Here is a 22945-nt window from a genome sequence, read left to right on the forward strand (position 1 = left end):
TGCCATACCAGGCAGTGATGCAACCATTCAGGATGCTCTCGATGGTGCAGCTGTAGAACCTTTTGAGGATCTGCGAACCCATGACAAATCTTTTCAGTCTCCTGAGGGGGAATAGGTTTTGTCGTGCTCTCTTCATGACTGTATTGGTGTGCTTGGACCATGTTAGTTTGTTGGGGATGTGGACACCAAGGAACTTGAAGCTCTCAACCTGCTCCACTGCAGCCCCGTTGATGAGAATGGGGGTGTGCTCGGTCCTCTTTTTCCTGTAGTCCACAATCATCTCCTTTGTCTTGATCACGTTGAGGGAGAGGTTGTTGTCCTGGCACCACACGGCCAGGTCTTTGACTTCCCTATAGGCTGTCTCGTTGTTGTCGGTGATCAGTGGTAGCACTGTTGTGTCATCGGCAAATTTAATGATGGTGGAGTCGTGCCTGGCCTTGTAGTCATGAGTGAACAGGGAGTACAGGAAGGGAGTGAGCACGCACCCCTGAGGGGCCCCTGTGTTGAGGATCAGCATGGCGGATATGTTGTTACCTACCCTTACCACCTGGGGGCGGCCTGTCAGGAAGTCCAGGATCCAGTTGCAAAGGGAGGTGTTTACTCCCAGGGTCCTTTGCTTATTGATGAGCTTGGAGGGCACTATGGTGTTGAACGCTGAGCTGTAGTCAATGAACAGCATTCTCACATAGGTGTTTCTTTTGTCCAGGTGGGAAAGGGCAGTGTGGAGTGCAATAGAGATAGCATCTTCTGTGGATCTGTTGGAGTGATATGCAAATTGGAGTGGGTCTAGGGTTTCTAGGATAATGGTGTTGATTTGAGCCATGACCAGCCTTTCAAAGCATTTAATGGCTACAGACGTGAGTGCTACGGGTCGGTAGTCATTTAGGCAGGCTAACTTAGTGTTCTTGGGCACAGGCACTATGGTGGTCTGACTCACATCGGCTGTGGAGAGCGTGATCACACAGTCTTCCAAAACAGCTGGTGCTCTCATGCATGTTTCAGTGTTATTTGCCTCGAAGCGAGCATAGAAGTAGTTTAGCTCGTCTGGTAGGCTCGTGTCACTGGGAAGCTCTCGGCTGTGCATCCCTTTGTAGTCTGTAATGGTTTGCAAGCTCTGCCACATTCGACGAGTGCCAGAGCCGGTGTAGTACGATTCGATCTTAGTTCTGTGTTGACGCTTTGCCTGTTTGATGGTTCATCAGAGGGCATAGCGGGATTTCTTATAAGCTTCCGGGTTAGAGTCCCCCTCCTTGAAAGCGGCAGCTCTAGCCTTTAGCTCAGTGCGGATGCTGCCTGTAATCCATGGCTTCTGGTTGGGGTATGTACGTACGATCACTGTGGGGATGAAGCCGATGACTGATGTGGTGTACTCCCGGAACATATTCCAGTCTGTGCTAGCAAAACAGTCCTTTAGCTTAGCATCTGCTTCATCTGCTTCATTATTGATCTCGTCCTGTGCTTCATGCTTTAATTTTTTGCTTGTAAACAGGAATCAAAGAGGATATAACTATGTTCAGATTTGCCAAATGGAGGGCGAGTGAGAGTTTTTTATGCGTCTCTGTGTGTGGAGTATAGGTGTTCCAGAGATTTTTTTCCTCTGGTTGCACGTTTAACATGCTGATAAAAATTTGGTAAAACGGATTTAAGTTTCCCTGCATTAAAGTCCCTGGCTACTAGGAGCACCACCTTTGGGTGAGCGTTTTCTTGTATGCTTATGGTGGAATACAGCTCATTCAATTCCGTCTTAGTGCCAGCCTCTGACTGTGGTGGTATGTGAACAGCTACGAGAAATACAGATAAACTCTCTAGGTAGAAAGTGTGGTCTACAGCTTATCATGAGATACTCTACCTCAGATGAGCAAAAGCGCGATACTTCCTTAGATATTGTGCACCAGCTGTTTTTTACAAAAAATACAAAAATACATAGTCCACCGTCTATCTTGCCGGTATAGCGTGTAACCAGCCAGCTGTATGTTGATAGGGTCGACGTTCAGCCACGACGCCGTGAAGCATAAGATGTTACAGTTTTAATGTCCCGTTGATAGTTTAATCTTCCGTGTAGCTCATCGATTTTTTTTCTCCATGTTTGCTAGCAGAATGGAGGGAAGTGGGGGTTTATTAGATCGCCTACGAATTCACGCAAATCGCGGGGTTCTGGGCCTGTTACCGAGAAAGCAGTATATCCTTCGCGTCGGGCTCGTCAGAGTCGTGAAAGGGAAAAAAAGGATTCTGCTTCTGTCTAGAAGTTATTTTCGGTCATAAGAGACGGTAGCGACAACATTATGTACAAAATAGGCGAAAAAAAGTTGCAAATAAACGAACAAAGAAACACAATAGGTTGGGGACGTCTGCCTTCATCTCCGGCGCCATAACCCAGTGGTTATCATCTTATGTTATCATCTTGTGTTAACCACTGGGTTACACAGTGTATGATATCATCTTATGTTATCATCTTGTGTTATCATACACTGTGTAACCCAGTGGTTATCATCTTGTGTTATCATACATGGTAAGCATGCTCCTGAAGCTTTTCTGATTGGTTCCTCAACTCTTTGGAAAGAAGAACTCGATTATATTCAGCATTAGAAATGGACTGTGAAGTTTAGTCCTCCCACAACATCATAGCAAAATTTACATGAATTCAAATCTACCTCTACGGTTCCCCAGTAGTTTATGGTGTTGTGTTTGTACTAGCCAGTGGAGCACATAACAGGATGTGGTCCCAGGTTGAAAGAGCATCAGCTCTGTGTCTTTTGAACCACTCACTTCCTTCCTCTAGGCTCTGCAGTGTCTGTCAGCCGAGTGGTTCTACACTGCTTCAACTCTTAACATAGTGCATTCGGAAAGTATTCAGACCCTTCCACTTTTTTCCACATTTTGTTACTTTACAGCCTTATTCTAAAATTGATTAAATTGTTTTCCCTCATCAATCTACACACAATACTCCCCATAATGACAAAGTAAAAATTGAGTTGTAGAAATTTTTGCAATTGTATAAAGAAATACAAACTGAAATATCACATTTACATAAGTATTCAGAACCCAGGCTCCGTTCATCTTTCCCTCGTTCCTGACTAGTCTCCCAGTCCCTGCCGCTGAAAAATATCCCCACAGCATGATGCTGCCACTACCATACTTCACCGTAGGGATGGTATTGGCCAGGTGATGAGCGGGCCTGGTTTCCTCCAGATATGACGCTTAGCATTCAGGCCAAAGAGTTCAATCTTGGTTTCATCAGACCAGAAAATCTTGTTTCTCGTGGTCTGAGAGTCCTTTGGGTGCCTTTTGGCAAACTCCCAGCGGGCTGTCGTGTGCCTTTTACTGAGGAGTGGCTTCCTTTCTGGCCACTCTACTATAAAGGCCTGATTGGTGGAGTGTTGCAGAGATGGTTGTCCTTCTGGAAGGTTCTCCCATCTTTACAGAGGAACTCCAGAGCTCAGTCAGAGTAACCATCGGATATCTGGTCATCTCCCTGACCAAGGCCCTTCTCTCCCGATTGCTCAATGTGGCTGAGCAGCCTGCTCTAGGAAGAGTCTTGGTGGTTCCAAACTTCGTCCATTCAAGAATTATGGAGGCCACTGTGTTCTTGGGGGCCGTCAATGCTGGTACCCTTGGGGGCCGTCAATGCTGGTACCCTTCTCCAGATCTGTGCCTCAACACAATCCTGTCTTGGAACTCTATGGACAATTCCTTTAACTTCAGGGCTTGGTTTTTGCTCTGACATGCACTGTCAACTGTGGGACCTTATATAGTCAGGTGTGGCCTTTCCAGGAACGAGTTTGTGAAATCCTGATAAAACTGATATCAATTGCTCTTTAGAGTGTGAGCTGCTTTTATAAGAGTTGGTATTTATTAGCAGAATCACTATGTCCATTTAGGTTCAGCCACTCTGTGGTCATTGGACTGTATGCGTCTCTTAACCTTGAACTTCAAATCAAATTTTATTTGTCACATACACATGGTTAGCAGATGTTAATGCGAGTGTAGTGAAATACTTGTGCTTCTAGTTCCGACAATGCAGTAATAACCAACGAGTAATCTAACCTAACAATTCCACAACAACTACCTTATACACACAGTGTAAAGGAATGAAAGAGTATGTACATAAAAATATATGAATGAGTGATGGTACAGAACGGCATTGGCAAGATGCAGTAGATGGTATCGAGTACAGTATGTACACATATGAGATGAGTAATGTAGGGTATGTAAACATATAAAAGTATAACATATAAAAATTATTACTCATCTCATATACTGTACTATACTGTACTCTATCTATACCATCTACTGCATCTTGCCATCTTGATGTATCACTTTAAACAATGGTTTAAAGTGATACATGTATTACATCAAGATGGCAAGATGCAGTAGATGGTATAGATAGAGTACATTATATACATATGAGATGAGTAATGTAGGGTATGTAAACATATGAAGTGCTATTGTTTAAAGTGGCTAGTGACACACTAGCCACTTTTTCTTTTATTTTACCCCTTTTTCTCCCCAATTTCGTAGTATCCAATTGTTGTAGTAGCTACTATCTTGTCTCATCGCTACAACTCCCGTACGGGCTCGGGAGAGACGAAGGTTGAAAGTCATGCGTCCTCCGATACACAACCAACCAAGCCGCTGCTTCTTTAACACAGCGCACATCCAACCCGGAAGCCAGCCGCACCAATGCGCCGGAGGAAACACCGTGCACCTGGCCACCTTGGCTAGCGTACACTGCGCCCAGCCCGCCACAGGAGTCGCTGGTGCGCGATGAGACAAGGACACCCCTACCGACCAAGCCCTCCCTAACCCGGGCGACGCTAGGCCAATTGTGCGTCGCCCCACGGACCTCCCGGTCGCGGCCGGTTACGACAGAGCCTGGGCGCGAACCCAGGACTCTGATGGCACAGCTGGCGCTGCAGTACAGCGCCCTTAAATCAAATCAAATCAAATCAAATTTTATTTGTCACATACACATGGTTAGCAGATGTTAATGCGAGTGTAGCGAAATGCTTGTGCTTCTAGTTCCGACAATGCAGTAATAACAAGTAATCTAACTAACAATTCCAAAACTACTGTCTTGTACACAGTGTAAGGGGATAAAGAATATGTACATAAGGATATATGAATGAGTGATGGTACAGAGCAGCATAGGCAAGATACAGTAGATGGTATCGGGTACAGTATGTACAAATGAGATGAGTATGTAAACAAAGTGGCATAGTATAGTATAAAGTGGCTAGTGATACATGTATTACATAAGGATACCGTCGATGATATAGAGTACAGTATATACGTATGCATATGAGATGAATAATGTAGGGTAAGTAACATTTATATAAGGTAGCATTGTTTAAAGTGGCTAGTGATATATTTACATCATTTCCCATCAATTCCCATTATTAAAGTGGCTGGAGTTGAGTCAGTGTCAGTGTGTTGGCAGCAGCCACTCAGTGTTAGTGGTGGCTGTTTAACAGTCTGATGGCCTTGAGATAGAAGCTGTTTTTCAGTCTCTCGGTCCCAGCTTTGATGCACCTGTACTGACCTCGCCTTCTGGATGATAGCGGGGTGAACAGGCAGTGGCTCGGGTGGTTGATGTCCTTGATGATCTTTATGGCCTTCCTGTGACATCGGGTGGTGTAGGTGTCCTGGAGGGCAGGTAGTCTGCCCCCAGTGATGCGTTGTGCAGACCTCACTACCCTCTGGAGAGCCTTACGGTTGTGGGCGGAGCAGTTGCCATACCAGGAGGTGATACAGCCCGACAGGATGCTCTCGGTTGTGCATTTGTAAAGGTTTGTGAGTGCTTTTGGTGACAAGCCAAATTTCTTTAATGGCATCGGACCGAGGCTCTGCATCTGTCCTCGTGCTCCTAGACCTTAATGCTGCTTTTGATACCATCGATCACCACATTCTTTTGGAGAGATTGGAAACCCAAATTGGTCTACACGGACAAGTTCTGGCCTGGTTTAGATCTTATCTGTCGGAAAGATATCAGTTTGTCTCTGTGAATAGTTTGTCCTCTGACAAATCAACTGTAAATTTCGGTGTTCCTCAAGGTTCCGTTTTAGGACCACTATTGTTTTCACTATATATTTTACCTCTTGGGGATGTTATTCGATAACATAATGTTAACTTTCACTGCTATGCGGATGACACACAGCTGTACATTTCAATTAAACATGGTGAAGCCCCAAAATTGCCCTTGCTAGAAGAATGTGTTTCAGACATAAGGAAGTGGATGGCTGCAAACTTTCTACTTTTAAACTCGGACAAAACAGAGATGCTTGTTCTAGGTCCCAAGAAACAAAGAGATCTTCTGTTGAATCTGACAATTAATCTTAATGGTTGTACAGTCGTCTCAAATAAAACTGTGAAGGACCTCGGCGTTACTCTGGACCCTGATCTCTCTTTTGAAGAACATATCAAGACAATTTCAAGGACAGTTTTTTTCCATCTACGTAACATTGCAAAAATCAGAAACTTTCTGTCCAAAAATGATGCAGAAAAATTAATCCATGCTTTTGTCACTTCTAGGTTAGACTACTGCAATGCTCTACTTTCCGGCTACCCGGATAAAGCACTAAATAAACTTCAGTTAGTGCTAATTACGGCTTACGGCTGCTAGAATCCTGACTAGAACCGAAAAATTTGATCATATTATTCCAGTGCTAGCCTCTCTACACTGGCTTCCTGTCAAAGCAAGGGCTGATTTCAAGGTTTTACTGCTAACCTACAAAGCATTACATGGGCTTGCTCCTACCTATCTCTCTGATTTGGTCCTGCCGTACATACCTACACGTACGCTACGGTCACAAGACGCAGGCCTCCTAATTGTCCCTAGAATTTCTAAGCAAACAGCTGGAGGCAGGGCTTTCTCCTATAGAGCTCCATTTTTATGGAACGGTCTGCCTACCCATGTCAGAGACGCAAACTCGGTCTCAACCTTTAAGTCTCTACTGAAGACTCATCTCTTCAGTGGGTCATATGATTGAGTGTAGTCTGGCCCAGGAGTAGGAGGGTGAACGGAAAGGCTCTGGAGCAACGAACCGCCCTTGCTGTCTCTGCCTGGCCGGTTCCCCTCTTTCCACTGGGATTCTTTGCCTCTAACCCTATTACAGGGGCTGAGTCACTGGCTTACTGGGGCTCTCTCATGCCGTCCCTGGAGGGGGTGCGTCACCTGAGTGGGTTGAGTCACTGATGTGGTCATCCTGTCTGGGTTGGCGCCCCCCCCCTTTGGGTTGTGCCGTGGCGGAGGTCTTTGTGGGCTATACTCAGCCTTGTCTCAGGATGGTAAGTTGGTGGTTGAAGATATCCCTCTAGTGGTGTGGGGGCTGTGCTTTGGCAAAGTGGGTGGGGTTATATCCTTCCTGTTTGGCCCTGTCCGGGGGTGTCCTCGGAATGGGCCACAATGTCTCCTGACCCCTCCTGTCTCAGCCTCCAGTATTTATGCTGCAGTAGTAGTTTATGTGTCGGGGGGCTAGGGTCAGTTTGTTATATCTGGAGTACTTCTCCTGTCCTATTCGGTGTCCTGTGTGAATCTAGGTGTGCGTTCTCTAATTCTCTCCTTCTCTCTTTCTCTCTCTCGGAGGACCTGAGCCCTAGGACCATGCCCCAGGACTACCTGACATGATGACTCCTTGCTGTCCCCAGTCCACCTGGCTGTGCTGCTGCTCCAGTTTCAACTGTTCTGCCTTAATATTATTCGACCATGCTGGTCATTTATGAACATTTGAACATCTTGGCCATGTTCTGTTATAATCTCCACCCGGCACAGCCAGAAGAGGACTGGACATCCCACATATGCTCTCTCTAATTCTCTCTTTCTTTCTCTCTCTCGGAGGACCTGAGCCCTAGGACCATGCCCCAGGAATACCTGACATGATGACTCCTTGCTGTCCCCAGTCCACCTGACTGTGCTGCTGCTCCAGTTTCAACTGTTCTGCCTTATTATTATTCGACCATGCTGGTCATTTATGAACATTTGAACATCTTGACCATGTTTTGTTATAATCTCCACCCGGCACAGCCAGAAGAGGACTGGCCACCCCACATAGCCTGGTTCCTCTCTAGGTTTCTTCCTAGGTTTTGGCCTTTCTAGGGAGTTTTTCCTAGCCACCGTGCTTCTACACCTGCATTGCTTGCTGTTTGGGGTTTTAGGCTGGGTTTCTGTACAGCACTTTGAGATATCAGCTGATGTACGAAGGGCTATATAAATAAATTTGATTTGATTTGATTTCTTCAGCCTCCTGAGGTTGAAGAGGCGCTGCTGCGCCTTCTTCACCACGCTGTCTGTGTGGGTGACAAATTCAGTTTGTCCGTGATGTGTGCGCTGAGGAACTTAAAACTTACTACCCTCTCCACTACTGTCCCGTCGATGTGGATAGGGGGGTGCTCCCTCTGCTGTTTCCTGAAGTCCACGATCATCTCCTTTGTTTTGAAGATGTTGAGTGTGAGGTTATTTTCCTGACACCACACTCCGAGTGCCCTCACCACCTCCCTGTAGGCCGTCTCATCATTGTTGGTAATCAAGCCTACCACTGTAGTGTCGTCTGCAAACTTGATGATTGAGTTGGAGGCGTGCATGGCTACGCAGTCGTAGGTGAACATGGAGTACAGGAGAGGGCTCAGAATGCATCCTTGGGGGCCCCAGTGTTGAGGATCAGCGGTGTGTTTTTGTAATCCACAATTGACTGTAGGCCCTGCCACATACCTCTCGTGTCTGAGCCGTTGATTTGCGACTCTACTTTGTCTCTATACTGATGCTTAGCTTGTTTGATTGCCTTGTGGAGGGAATAGCTACACTGTTTGTATTCGGTCATGTTTCCGGTCACCTTGCCCTGATTAAAAGCAGGGGTTTGCGCTTTCAGTTTCGCGCGAATGCTGCCATCAATCCACGGTTTCTGGTTGGGGAATATTTTTAATAAATGCTGTGGGTACAACATTACAGATGCACTTGCTAATTAACTCACTCACCGAATCAGCATATTCGTCAATGTTGTTGTTTGACGCAATACAGAACATATCCCAGTCCACGTGATCGAAGCAATCTTGAAGTGTGGAATCAGATTGGTCAGACCAGCATTGAACAGACCTGAGCGCTGGAGCTTCCTGTTTTAGTTTCTGTCTATAGGCAGGGAGCAACAAAATGGAGTCGTGGTCAGCTTTTCCAAAATTAGGGCGGGGGAGGGCCTTATATGCATCACGGAAGTTAGAATAACAATGTTCCAGGGTTTTACCAGTCCTGGTTGCACAATCGATAAGCTGATAGAATTTAGGGAGTCTTGTTTAGTCTTGTTAAAATCCCCAGCTACAATGAATGCAGCCTTGGGATATGTGGTTTCCAGTTTACATAGAGTCAAATTAAATTTGTTCAGGGCCATCGATGTGTCTGCTTGGGGGGGAATATATGTGGCTGTGATTATAATCGAAGAGAATTCTCTTGGTAGATAATGCGGTCGGCATTTGATTGTGAGGAATTCTAAGTCAGGTGAACAGAAGGACTTGAGTTCCTGTATGTTGTTATGATCACAGAAGGCATACCCCCCCTGCCGTTCTTCTTACCAGAAAGATGCTCCGCTAGCGTGTCTCGAGTGAGCCATGTTTCCGTGAAGCGAAGAACGTTACAGTCTCTTATGTCTCTCTGGAATGCTACCCTTGCTCGGATTTCATCTACCTTGTTGTCAAGAGACTGGACATTGGCGAGTAGTATGCTAGGGAGTTGTGTGCGATGTGCCCGTCTCCGGAGCCTGACCAGAAGACCGCTTAGTCTTTTATGACATCGTTGTTTTGGTTCGCCTGCTGGGATCTGATCCATTGTCCTGGGTGGTAGGCAAAACAGAGGATCCACTTCGGGAAAGTCGTATTCCTGGTCGTAATGTTGGTGAGTTGACGTTGCTCTTATATCCAATAGTTCCTCCCGACTGTATGTAATAAAACCTAAGATTACCTGGGGTAACAATGTAAGAAATAACACGTAAAAAAACAAAATACTGCATAGTTTCCTAGGAACGCGAAGCGAGGCGGCCATCTCTGTCGGCTCCGGAAGTTGACTTTGCACATATAGTATGTTAATTGGTGGGTTCCTTTAGTGACATCAACCCTCCATGGTTGTACAAATCAATTCCAGAGAATATTTTCTTGTGTCTATTTTCAAAGGATAAAGCTAAGAGCTGTTGTGGAAATTCTTACACAGGGACGCTCAAAGTCAATCTTAAATGAATCATTCTTTTTTGTCAGCAAGCTGGAGAGGTCACGATCAAACTTAGATGCATAAAGTACCGGTCTGAAGTGAGCTCTAACGGGTCTGTCCCGTTAGTTCCCTTATATACTGACAAGTTATATTTGCATGATGTAGCTTATTCATCATTCATAATTAATGTTTACTTCATTCATGTGACGACCAAATACTGGGTCATGCATGTGACAGACCAATACCTCACAAGGCTTCTTCTCTCTAAGCTGAGACCTTGAAACTGAGATATCCCTTTCTCTAAACAAGGTTCTAGGCATACTGCCAAATTGCAGATACTGACAGTGAGGATTCGTTCAATCAGTCACTTGCATGAACACAGAAATTGGTTATTAGCAAAGCACAAACATTCACATTTCCATAACATTCCATCCTCTTATCACTTGTGTGATGATAATCATTACATTTTAATGTAAGCATTTAGATTATAGATTCTATATCATAATATTCTATACTCCTATTAAAGTTAGGGAAATCAACGCAGAAAAAAAACAGGCACTTCATAATTTCAAGCCCTTCATTTTGGGTTAATCATTCTAATTAGTATGGTAATACCATTTTTTATTTTACCTTTATTTAACTAGGCAAGTCAGTTAAGAACAAATTCTTATTAACAACGAAGGCCTAGGAACAGTGGGTTAAGTGCCTTGTTTAGGGGCAGAATTATATATATTTTTAACCTTGTCAGCTCTGGGATTCGATCTAGCAACCTTCAAACAGGGATTCCAACCAAGTTGCAGCCATCCACTCTGGTTGTGGGGAATTATTCTTAGCAACAGCGGCAATGTATTCGGCGAGATCAGTCATATTAGAAGAGTGATCTGGGACAAAGGTACAACATTCATCGCCATTGTTTGCACAAGTGTCCCCTTTACCTGCCAAAAGATAGTTAAGAGCCTCTCTATTTTGCAGAGCCAATTTACGCAATTATTTTTGCATTGCTAATTTTCTCTATATCTCTAGAGATCTCCCGAATTTGGCCTAGAGCACATTCATATTAACTTTCACAGAGAAGAGAGAGAACACATGTTATAACAGTTTCACACCAACCTTGATAAGAATGGGATTGGGGCAAGGTTAGCCCAAGCTACAATCTAGTGGCTCTCCTCACAATTTAGGGGCATAGCTCTGTCTCTAGAAGCCTCTCCTTTCCATGTCATAATTATAAATATTGATAAATTATCCAACCCAAATTTAGAATGACAGTCCTTAGTGCTTCACGTTGGTTATATCACTTAAATTTAAGACCCTCATCAATAAATCAAACAGAGTATTAATGACTAACAAATATTAATTAACAGGTGGGTTGTGTGTGGGTGCTGGCATGTATATAGTAAAAATCGTAGGGTAAAAACAAACAAAATGGCTAGGCCTAACTTAATTTGGGAGCTCCCTTAACACAGCTGGATCCGGGTACCTTTAACTGCTCTCCTAAGGCACTTGCCTTGGGGATCCTTTCAAAGGGAGAGATACAGAATCATTGATAAACATAGAAAAAAAACTTGATATACACATCAGATTATACAGTGTCCCGTCAAGATGAATAGGCACCTTCTAAAGTAAACAAAGCCAGAGTCCCTCTCTTGTAATCATTGTCATTTCGACCTGTTGCGTTGACATACAATTCTGTACAAACTATCCCTGGGACATAAACTTAGTCTCAATATAAAACCTGTTGTTTAACAAATCTGCTAGGACCTTCAAAAAGTTGGTGCGAGCGTATCAGCTCAATATTCGGTACTAAAAACATTTACTTGGATCTACTTCTTCTGGACACAGTTCCACGTAATGGAAACATATTGTTGTTTTAGATGACATTACCTTCTTACTTTAATCCCTGGTGCTACCCATACTATAGAATTGAGTAATACATTGTCAAAAACGTGTCTTATTCAATTATTCATACCTCTGTCCCAAATTTCCCCACCGTGTCTCGTACAGCCTGTTTGAGTTCAGTGTGTATGGCAGCTATTGTTCCACAGGAAGCTGATCTCTAACCCAAACAACAGATTACTTAAACACAAGAGCAATGGACCAGGCCTTGAAGAGTGAGTGGCCTCTAATTTAAAATCAGTCCCAATGCTCAATCCCTTTGTCTTACTACTTGAAATTACTCAGACATTACATTATTGGAGTGCTATCTGAAAGCCAATTACTATTCACTTTGTTACTTTCACTAGTCTCCATATCTGTTTCCTTCTTTCCCAATAGGAGACCTTCTCAATCACTTTGTTAATACACACAGATCACTCTCAAACAACATTCTGCTTTCCCCCCTATTGCAAGGTTTAAAACAAAACAAACATGATAACCTTCTCCATATTGGAAGGTATTGATTTCATTTTAGTCTAACCTAACAATGTTAGTCTATATATTTATTTCAATTTTCTGTTGGATATTCACTTTCTGCTTCACACTTATTAAATGTCTATTATTTTAAGCTTCATATGTAATATGCCAAATGTATAAAATACATTGGTCAATTTAGAAGGGGAGAGAAACAGTTATTATAACTAGGCTAGCACTGCCTATCAGTTCACTGTCATTGAAATGTTCTATCCATAAGGTTTCTGGCACTTGAGACAAAATAGACTGGGAGGCAGTGTCAGACCCCCAGTCATCCTGGGGGACTGGTTCAATTTGCCTGCTTACTCATTGGTTTAACATCTCATCGTTTGGGATATCAATGAAAACTCCATCAGAGGTACAATCAATTGTAGCCTTAAGTTTAGTTAACAGAAAATCATGTTCAACATTCATTGGTTCTATTTATAGTTTAAATGTTTAGGGGTAAGTCAAGTCCCATACAATGCTTTAACCTTATCATACCTCAAATTATCCATAAAGGGATCACTCTGAACATTTCTCATAATACCTTTGACACAACTTACATAGTCTACATGTGGGTGTGCAAATTGTATATATATATTTTTTCTATTGTTACATCTCTAGTAACCCATTATACTCAATATTATGTTACTTTATCTCTGAAGTTTCAATCTCTTATTATCCAAATTTCAATCAGCTATTTATCCATATTTCTTAATATCCACATTTCAATCAATCTTATTATTAAAATTTCAATCAGCTTAATTTGTAATATCTCACAATCACGCAACTTTCACATCGACTTTCACTTTCACAAAATCACTCCCTAAAAACAAAATCCTATTGAACAATCCTTGGATTGCTTTTCAGAATGCGCATTGGTCCACATGGACCACTAGGTGAAGGATGTTTTGAACTAACAAAAAGAGTTCTACAAGCAGTTATTACAAAAATAACAAAATAGCTTGAAGTGTTTTGTCCAAATACTGGTGGAGTCAACTAATAAAATAATGTATGATCTGACCAGAGAGGTCCAGGACCTGAAGAACAGTTTGCAGTTCTCCCAGTGTCTGCTTGATGAGTTTAAACAGGAGAACGGCAAGATGACAGCAATCTGTAAATCATTGAGAGAGGACATCAATTCTGTGTATGAATCCATGATAACAATGACGCATAAATCAAATAATCTCGAGGTACAATCAAGACGGAACAACATGGTTGTGGACGGAATTGCAGAATCTCCACGAGACATGGAGGGAGTCTGAGGACAAAGTGAGCGAAGTGATCTCAGAGAAATTGAAGATGGACCAGCGGAAGATTGAGGTGGAGCGCACCAACAGAACTGGAAATCCCACCACCGGTCCAGGTGACATGCCCAGGCCGAGGTTGCTGTTCTGGAAGGTAGCTGTTCTAGAAAGAGCCAAGAGCTTGAGAGGAATGTATATCTTCCTCAACAAGGACTATCCTGAAGCTGTGCACCAGAAGAGAAAATACCTTATCCCAGCCATGAAAGCTGCCAGAGCGCGTGTGGACATTGCTTACATCCGCTATGACAGGCTCATTGTCCACCCTCCCTCCTAAAAATGCCTGGAAGGGATGAGAGATCCAAGACTATGGGTTCATAGCTTTAACGTCACAGCACACACCACACTTTCGAACACCAACTGATTAATGGACTGCAGAATGTATATTTTTGTCTCTTGCTTTATCTCTGATAAGCTACCCAGGAAAGGGCTGAAAATAGCCCATATTAATATATGTAGCCTAAGAAATAAGGTTAATTAAATCAATAACTTGCTGACATCAGATAACATTCATCTATTAGCCATTTCTGAGACTCACTTAGATAATTAATTTGATGATACAATACAAGGATATAACATCTATAGAAGAGGCAGAAATGCTTATGGGGAGGTGTTGCTGTATATATTCAGAGCCATATCCCTGTAATGCTTAGAGAAGATATTATGTCAAGTGTTATTGAAGTGTTGTGGTTTCAGGTTCACTTGGCACATTTAAAGCCTTTTCTGTTGGGGTGTTGCTATAGGCCAACAAGTGCTAACAGTCAGTATCTAAATAATATGTGTGAAATGCTTGATAGTGTATGTGAGGTAAACAGAGAGGTCTACTTTCTTGGGGACCTGAATATTGACTGGTTTTCATCAAGCTGTCTGCTCAAGAGGAAGCTTCTTACTGTAACCAGTGCTTGTAATCTGGTTCAGGTTATTAGTCAACCTACCAGGGTGTTTACAACCATTACAGGAACAAGATCATCCACATGTATCGATCACATTTTTAGAACTTTGTTCTAAAGCTGTATCCGTACCCATTGGATGCAGTGATCACAATACAGTGGCTATATGCAGGAAAGCCAAAGTTCCAAAAGCTGGGCCTAAAATAGTGTATAAGGGATCATACAAAAGATTTTGCTGTAGATGATGTAAAAAATATTTGTTGGCAAGTCAGGTAAGAACAAGTTCTTATTTACAATGATGGCCTACAAAGGAACAGTGCTTTGTTCAGGATGACAGATTTTTAAACCTTGTCAGCTCAGTGATTCGATCCAGCAACCTTTAATTTACTGGCCCAACACTCTAACCACTAGGCTACCTACCACCCTAAAATGAATAAGGAGCATCCAGATGCATGAATTTATGAAATTGCTTTTTCCAATTATTGATAAACATGCACCTGTTAAGAAGCTGACTGTTTGAACTGTTCAGGCTCTGTGGATTGATGAGGAATCGAAAAACGTTACGGTTGAAAGAGATGAGGCAAAAGGAGTGGCTAATAAGTCTGGCTGCACATCTGATCCTCATGTAGCTACCCTGCACACCAGCTGCCAAACCTTCAATCTGCACTACAGCTAAAGTACACAGAACACTACAGCTTCCTCTTTCTATGTATATTTGGGTGGACACTTTACTTTCTTATCACCCCTTGCAACATTTCTCCTTCACCCTGCTTGAGTTAGTGGGTTGGTTTATCTATCAATCTATCAAAGTCTCTCTGTCTCTCTCTATCTGTCTCTCTCTCTGTCTTTCTCTCTTTGTCTCAGTACATTGTTGTAATGATGTGCAAATAGTTAAAGTACGAAAGGGAAAATAAATAAACATAAATATAGGTTGTATTTACAATGGTGTTTGTTCTTCACTGGTTGCCCTTTTCTTGTGGCAACAGGTCACACATCTTGCTGATGTGATTACACTCTGTGGTATTTCACCCAATAGATATGGGAGTTTATCAAAATTGAATTTGTTTTCAAATTCTTTGTGGATCTGTGTAATCTGAGGGAAATACGTGTCTCTAATATGGCCACACATTCGGCAGGAGGTTCTCTCTCTCTCTCTCTGTCTCTCTGTGTTTCTCTCTCTCCGCCCACATTATATCCCCTCTCACTCTATTTCTTACACGCCTATCTTTAAGTTTCTGTATCCCCATCTCTTGTTAAAAAAGTGCCACCACTAACACCTGCCTTGTTGAGTCTGTCTCTCTTGAAACCATCATTCAGACTGTTCATTTTATAGCAACACATTGGTGAGTTTACATTTTTTTTTTTTATCAATCATAATTCATCAAATGGCCCCTATGTTTGGCATTTTATGGCGTGGATCTGTTTGAACATTTTCTCTCATCTTCCTATGTGTGACCATCTTGTCACGGCTCTTTCCACTCTCTGTATGTCCATCCTTCAGCTTCCCACTCTCCACTCAATCTCTCCCTCCACATCTCCTCCTCACTTTTCTTCCACCAGTCCTTCCACTGTGTTTTTATTCAGTCTTTTTAGGACTTTTACATATTTCCACCCCTTTTCTTTTTTTGTGCGTGTGACCATGGGGTATTTGGTTTCAGAACTGTAAGAAGAATCTTAGTTTATGTAGTTGAGCTTTTCTTGTCTATTGAGGTTTTGTATTATATCATGTTTTATGTCTTGTGTGGAGTCCAGGAAGCTAATGGGTATTTGAATAAAATGCCAATAACAATCTACAAAATGAATGAATTGCATTGGGGGTGAAGGGGTGGTTGCATATTTTTATTTATTTTACCAGGCAAGTCAGTTAAGAACAAATTCTTATTTTCAATGACGGCCTAGGCTCAGTGGGTTGCCGAACGACAGATTTGTACCTTTGTACCAGATTTGTACCTTGTCAGCTCGGGGGTTTGAACTTCCAACCTTCCGGTTACTAGTCCAACTCTCTAACCACTAGGCTACCCTGCCGCCCCAAGTGTGCCTTTGCTTAAAACATTTATGTTATCTGTGCTAATGCTGCATAAGTGTTATGCATATAAACAGAGTATGTAAACAGCACATCCCTCAGTGAGATCCTTATTAAAGATCCTTATTAAATCAGTGCTCCACCCCAATACGGCTACCTTTACAAAGGCAGTCTAATTCTAATATTTCTCCTACTAATGGGTCTTTTGACCAATCACATCAGCTCTGAAAAAGATCTGATGTGAAAAGATCTACTGTGGTTGTTCAAAAGACCAATTAGTGGATTAGAATTGGCTGCCTGTCTAAACACAGCCTACTGTACTCTGCCTGCCTGCACCACATGAAAATGTGTACGGGAAATGTTCAGATATGCCTTCGACTTATTGGCTGGTTGGTCATATGCATAAATGTAAAGGCATTGTAGGATGTAGAAAGAGAGAGAAAACATTGCTTAACGTATTTTGCATAATCAAGTTGGCAATCTAGGATTAACTATGCCTTGTTGATAACTTTAATCTGATGAGCAGAATGTCACATTTGTACGTCATATGAAACAACAAGTCCACATACTCTACCGTTCCAAAGTTTGGTGTCACTGAGAAATGTATTTGTTTTTGAAAGAAAAGCACATTTTTATCCATTAAAATAACATCAAAATGATCAGAAATACAGTGTAGACATTGTTAATGTCTGAGGAGGAGAAGGAAGGATCAGACCCATATGCAGCGTGGTAAGTGTCCATGTCAATTTATTAGCCTGAACACAAAACAGTTCTGTAAGGTGACATACACTAAACAGAAAACAACTACCCACAAATCATAGTGGCTACCTAAGTATGGTTCTCAATCAGAGACAACGATTGACAGCTGCCTCTGATTGGGAACCATACCAGGCCAAAAACAGAAATACAAAACCTAGAACAAAAACATAGAATTCCCACCGCAACTCACGCCCTGACCAAACTAAAACAGAGACATAAAAAAGGAACTAAGGTCAGGACGTGACAGGTTTTCTAATACTCAATTAGACTTTTAAAATTATAAACTTGGATTAGCTAACACAACGTGCCATTGGAGCACAGGAGTGCTGGTAATGGGCCTCTGTACGCCTATGGAGAAATTCCATTAAAAATCAGCCGTTTCCAGTCATTTACAACATTAACAATGTCTACACTGTATTTCTGAAAAATTTGATGTTATTTTAATGGACAAAAAAAATGCTTTTCCTTCAAAAAACAAGGACATTTCTAAGTGACCCCAAACGTTTGAAAGGTTGTGTACATGAATCCCATTGCATTTCTGTCTGAACCAGAACTATAAATTAATCTTTACTCAATATGTCAGCTATTGACACAGATTTGGGGAAACCACAGGGAAACCACAATAGTAAATGACTATTGTAGCTGGAAATTGTAGATTTTTTTGTGGAATATCTACATAAGCGTACAGAGGGCCATTATCAGCAACTATCACTCCTGTGTTTAAATGGCACATTGTGTTAGCTAATCCAAGTTTATCATTTTAAAAGGCTTATTGATCATTAGAAAACCCTTTTGGAATTATGTTAGCGCAGCTGAAAACTGTTGTGCTGTTTAAAGAAGCAATAAAACTGGCCTTCTTTAGACTAGTTGAGTATCTGGAGCATCAGCATTTGTGGGTTCGATTACAGGCTCAAAATGGCCAGAAACATAGGACTTTCTTCTGAAACTCGTCAGTCTATTCTGGTTCTGAGAAATGCAAGAGGACAAGTACATTAGAATGTCTAGTTTGAGAAACCGACGCTTCACAAGTCCTCAACTGGCAGCTTCATTAAATAGTACCCGCAAAACACCAGTCTCAACGTCAACAGTGAAGAGGCAAGTCCGGGATGCTGGCCTTCTAGGCAGAGTTCCTCTGTCCAGTGTATGTGTTCTTTTGCCCATCTTAATCTTTTCTTTTTTTGGCCAGTGAGATATGGCTTTTTCTTTGCAACTCTGCCTTGAACAAGAACAAGAACAAGAATAGACTGACTAGTTTCAGAAGAAAGTTATTTGTTTCTGGCTATTTTGAGCTGTAATCGAACCCACAAATGCTGATGCTCCAGATACACAACTAGTCTAAAGAAGTCAGTTTTATTGCTTCTTTAATCAGAACAACAGTTTTCAGCTGTGCTAACATAATTACAAAAGGGTTTTGTAACGAATCTCTTCGTCGTCTGAGGAGGAGAAGGAAGGATCAGACCCATATGCAGCGTGGTAAGTGTCCATGTCAATTTATTAGCCTGAACACAAAACAGTTCTGTAAGGTGACATACACTAAACAGAAAACAACTACCCACAAATCATAGTGGCTACCTAAGTATGGTTCTCAATCAGAGACAACGATTGACAGCTGCCTCTGATTGGGAACCATACCAGGCCAAAAACAGAAATACAAAACCTAGAACAAAAACCTAGAATTCCCACCGCAACTCACGCCCTGACCAAACTAAAACAGAGACATAAAAAAGGAACTAAGGTCAGGACGTGACAGGTTTTCTAATACTCAATTAGACTTTTAAAATTATAAACTTGGATTAGCTAACACAACGTGCCATTGGAGCACAGGAGTGCTGGTAATGGGCCTCTGTACGCCTATGGAGAAATTCCATTAAAAATCAGCCGTTTCCAGTCATTTACAACATTAACAATGTCTACACTGTATTTCTGAAAAATTTGATGTTATTTTAATGGACAAAAAAAATGCTTTTCCTTCAAAAAACAAGGACATTTCTAAGTGACCCCAAACGTTTGAAAGGTTGTGTACATGAATCCCATTGCATTTCTGTCTGAACCAGAACTATAAATGAATCTTTACTCAATATGTCAGCTATTGACACAGATTTGGGGAAACCACAGGTGCACTTATTTTAAAATGAATTTGTCGACTCTGACAGGCATCCATATTTATCTATACAAGCATCCATATTCATCTATATAACCGTTTCCAATTGACTGTTATAATTATTCAACTAGAAGTGAGCAAGACCGAGGGAGAGAAAGCATTTGCTGGCTTCCTGTTAGTGAGTCACACAGGCAGAATCAGGGGGAGAATCTCAATTGCATACTCCCCACGTCCTCTCTCCGCTCTCCTCGACTCCTTCTCAAAACCCATTGGATGAGAAAAACAGAGGTCCCACCCCTCTGACCTTTTCCTCCAATGGGTTTTGAGAAGAAGGCGAGGAGACAGGAGAGAGGACGCAAAGAGTATGCAATTGAAATTCTCCCATTGCCGCCGCCTCATACTCACTTCCTGTGTTTGTGAGGTGTGACGTGCTGTATCTGCAGGGACAGTACAGCACAATGAAACAATAGCATGGCACATCAATCACCATGACACCACAACTGTCAGAACCATTCACAACCAGTCAATGTGACAGTTTCTGATTACAATAATCATATTATTATTCATGGGCAGGTTTTAGTCTACATTTAAAATCAGCCATACTTTATCCTGTAAAATATTTTTTTCGAGAGTCCACCTTTCCACCACAAACATTTATATTTCAGGTGTAAATATCTGTATATATATTTTTAAAATGCTGCATGGATATTGTAATTGGGAGGTGAAATGTGTTGCTTGTCAGGAGGTATAATGAGCACTACTCAATAATACTGCAAACATTTTCGTCAGTAGGTAGCTAATGTTACTATATTTTCTTTACAGATCCAGTCATTAATACATCAAATCATCTCCAATTGAAAGGAAATAAACTGGATCTCCACCGCAGCAGTTTTACCTTGGATTGAGCAAAGATTTCTTCAACTTTTCTGAGAACTATTTGAAGAGGTACGTTGCGACATCAAATCTATCTGATCCTGCTAACCCCAATAATAATGGATTTATGGTTTTGTTCTAATAAGAGGCCAAACATGACTGGATTTGAACAGCTTTAGAATAAGAGACTTGTATTTTGTGACTGTCACAGTTGGGGTCAATTCCATTTCAATTCAGTCTGACAATTGAAATGTAATTTTTATAGTGCAGATGAGGCCAACCAATCACTTCAGGATCTGAATCAGAGATACTGTACATGCCTTTAGATCCAACCCAATGTCCCTGTCAAATGTCAGTTTAAACAGCTTTTCCAATGTTACTCTCCCTTGTAGGCATGACTAATTACGATCCAGAAATGAAAGACCAAACCACATCCTCCTTTGTCGTCTTGACTGTCTTCTTCATCCTGGTCACCCTCGTTGCCCTCCTGGTCGTCCTGTACATGTGGCTAAACCGCCAGACAAATGGCCAGTACACAGTCCACCAACTGGTCCTTGGGGAGGGTGGGGCCAGGGACCGGGTGAGGGGCGGGGTCCAAGTCCTGGAGGTGTGGTTCAGGCGTCGCCTTTGGCCTCTCAGTGAGGATGAGGAGACTGTAGGAGAGGAGGAACGGAGAGACAAAGAGGAGGATGTAGAGAGAGTGAGTGAGGGAGGGGAATGCGAGGGGGAGGGGAAGAAGGAGGAGGGGGATGAGAGGGAGGGCAGAGTGGACGACTCTTTGGATGACTACTCCAGTGCGGAGGGCTGTGGCCTGACGGAGAGTGTGAAGGTCATGGACGAGAAGAAGGAGAGGAGAGAGTGTGAGGGGAAGCGAGAGGAGAATATGGAAGAAAAGGGGGATAGCAAAGGTGATGAGGGAGCAGTGGGAGGAGAAGAAAGTGGACGGGGAGGTTTGCTGATACACCTGCATCAGTCCTCTGGTAGTGCTATCTGGTCTGAAGATTATGAGGGAGGCAAAGACAACAATCATGTGACTGTATTGTGAGGAAAGGATCAGAAAGGGGAAAGAGTTCCATTAATACATTTTTGTACAGTAATAGCGCTTGACAGAACATTGGCTACTTCATCATCACCATCATCATCATTGTCATAATTGTCAGAATTTTAAACCTTACAAACCAGTGTTATAACAATCAAGGCAGAAAACAACAGAGTGTACTAAATCAATCCAATCATCAAAGTGACTGACAAGAGCAACAATTGCAGCTTGAATACATGAAGCTATATTAATGTATTTTAGATATAAAATGTAATTTTTAAACGGTTTCAAAGTTTCATGGGTTTCAAAGTTTTGGGGTTTGCACTGTTGCTATGAGATGATATGTATTGTAAATATTTGTGTTCTGTATATTTTATGAATTTAATAGCTATTTAGATCCTTCTTCCTGGAGATCTACTGTCCTGTAGGTTTTCAGTCTAATCCTAATTTAGCATATCTGATTCAGCTAGTTAAGGTACTGTTGAGCAGCTAATTAGTAGAATCAGGTCTGTTAAATTTCGGTTGGACTGAAAACCCACAGGACGGTAGATCTCCAGGAAGAGGGTTGTGCAGCCCTGGCCTATGGCTTGACTTTGTGCTATACTGTTTCATGTCTTATGTGCATGATGTTTATTTCCAGAGTGACAATTTTATACTTTTTATTATCTGATACAACTTAAAGGCCCAGTGCAGTCAAAAATATGTTTTGTATCATGTTGTACAGCAACTCATGGAACAAACACTGTAAAAGTGTGAAAAGATTTGATCAGTGTTATTCCTGATAGTTGCTGGTTGAAAATACAATCTACACAGGGCCTTTACATTTTTATTTTTGATGAGAGACTGAGTGTAATTTTTTTTTTAAGGCTGGAACATGTTGTTGAATCGTATTGTTTTATGTTATAATTCTGTAATGTATTGATTGTTGTTGCCTTTTTGGCCAGGTCTCCATTGAAAAAGAGGGTCTTAATGTGCTTTTCCTGTTTAAATGAAGGTTAAGAACATTTTTTAAATCAGCAGGTTTGCATGGCATTCCCCTCCCACTCAGACCACTTCCTGACAGTCCTAGCAAAAACTATTATAGTAAGGTTCTTAATTGTTACCCAGAAGTAATTTGATATTGATATAAAAACGGTTGCATGAGGCTTTTAAGTGTTTGCACTGATGTGATTATATTGTCTGTTTCCTTTTCTTAAAACTGCATTGTTGGTTAAGGGCTTGTAAGCAAGCAATTCATTGTTGTATTCGGCGCAAGTGATAAATAATATTTGATTCGATTTAATTTGATTGATAGTTTTTTGTTGAAATAAAAAAATATTTTCTAAATTATTATTATTTAAGTGTGTTTTTCAAAAAAATCAATTTAAGTATTCTAAAAAGTGTAG

At 41.8% G+C, this 22945-nt stretch overlaps 1 protein-coding gene across 1 annotated transcript; it reads left to right on the forward strand.

Annotated features, from left to right (window-relative positions):
* Positions 1-15968: 15968 nt before the first annotated feature.
* LOC139379460 (cilia- and flagella-associated protein 251-like) lies at positions 15969-22886 on the forward strand. The gene is made up of 3 exons (XM_071122270.1): positions 15969-16108; positions 20471-20593; positions 20914-22886. The coding sequence occupies exon 3, from the start codon at positions 20916-20918 to the stop codon at positions 21564-21566; it is 651 nt and encodes a 216-aa protein (XP_070978371.1). The 5' UTR covers positions 15969-16108; positions 20471-20593; positions 20914-20915; the 3' UTR covers positions 21567-22886.
* Positions 22887-22945: the final 59 nt, after the last annotated feature.

Source organism: Oncorhynchus clarkii, chromosome 21 (assembly GCF_045791955.1).
Source record: "Oncorhynchus clarkii lewisi isolate Uvic-CL-2024 chromosome 21, UVic_Ocla_1.0, whole genome shotgun sequence".
NCBI lineage: Eukaryota > Metazoa > Chordata > Actinopteri > Salmoniformes > Salmonidae > Oncorhynchus > Oncorhynchus clarkii.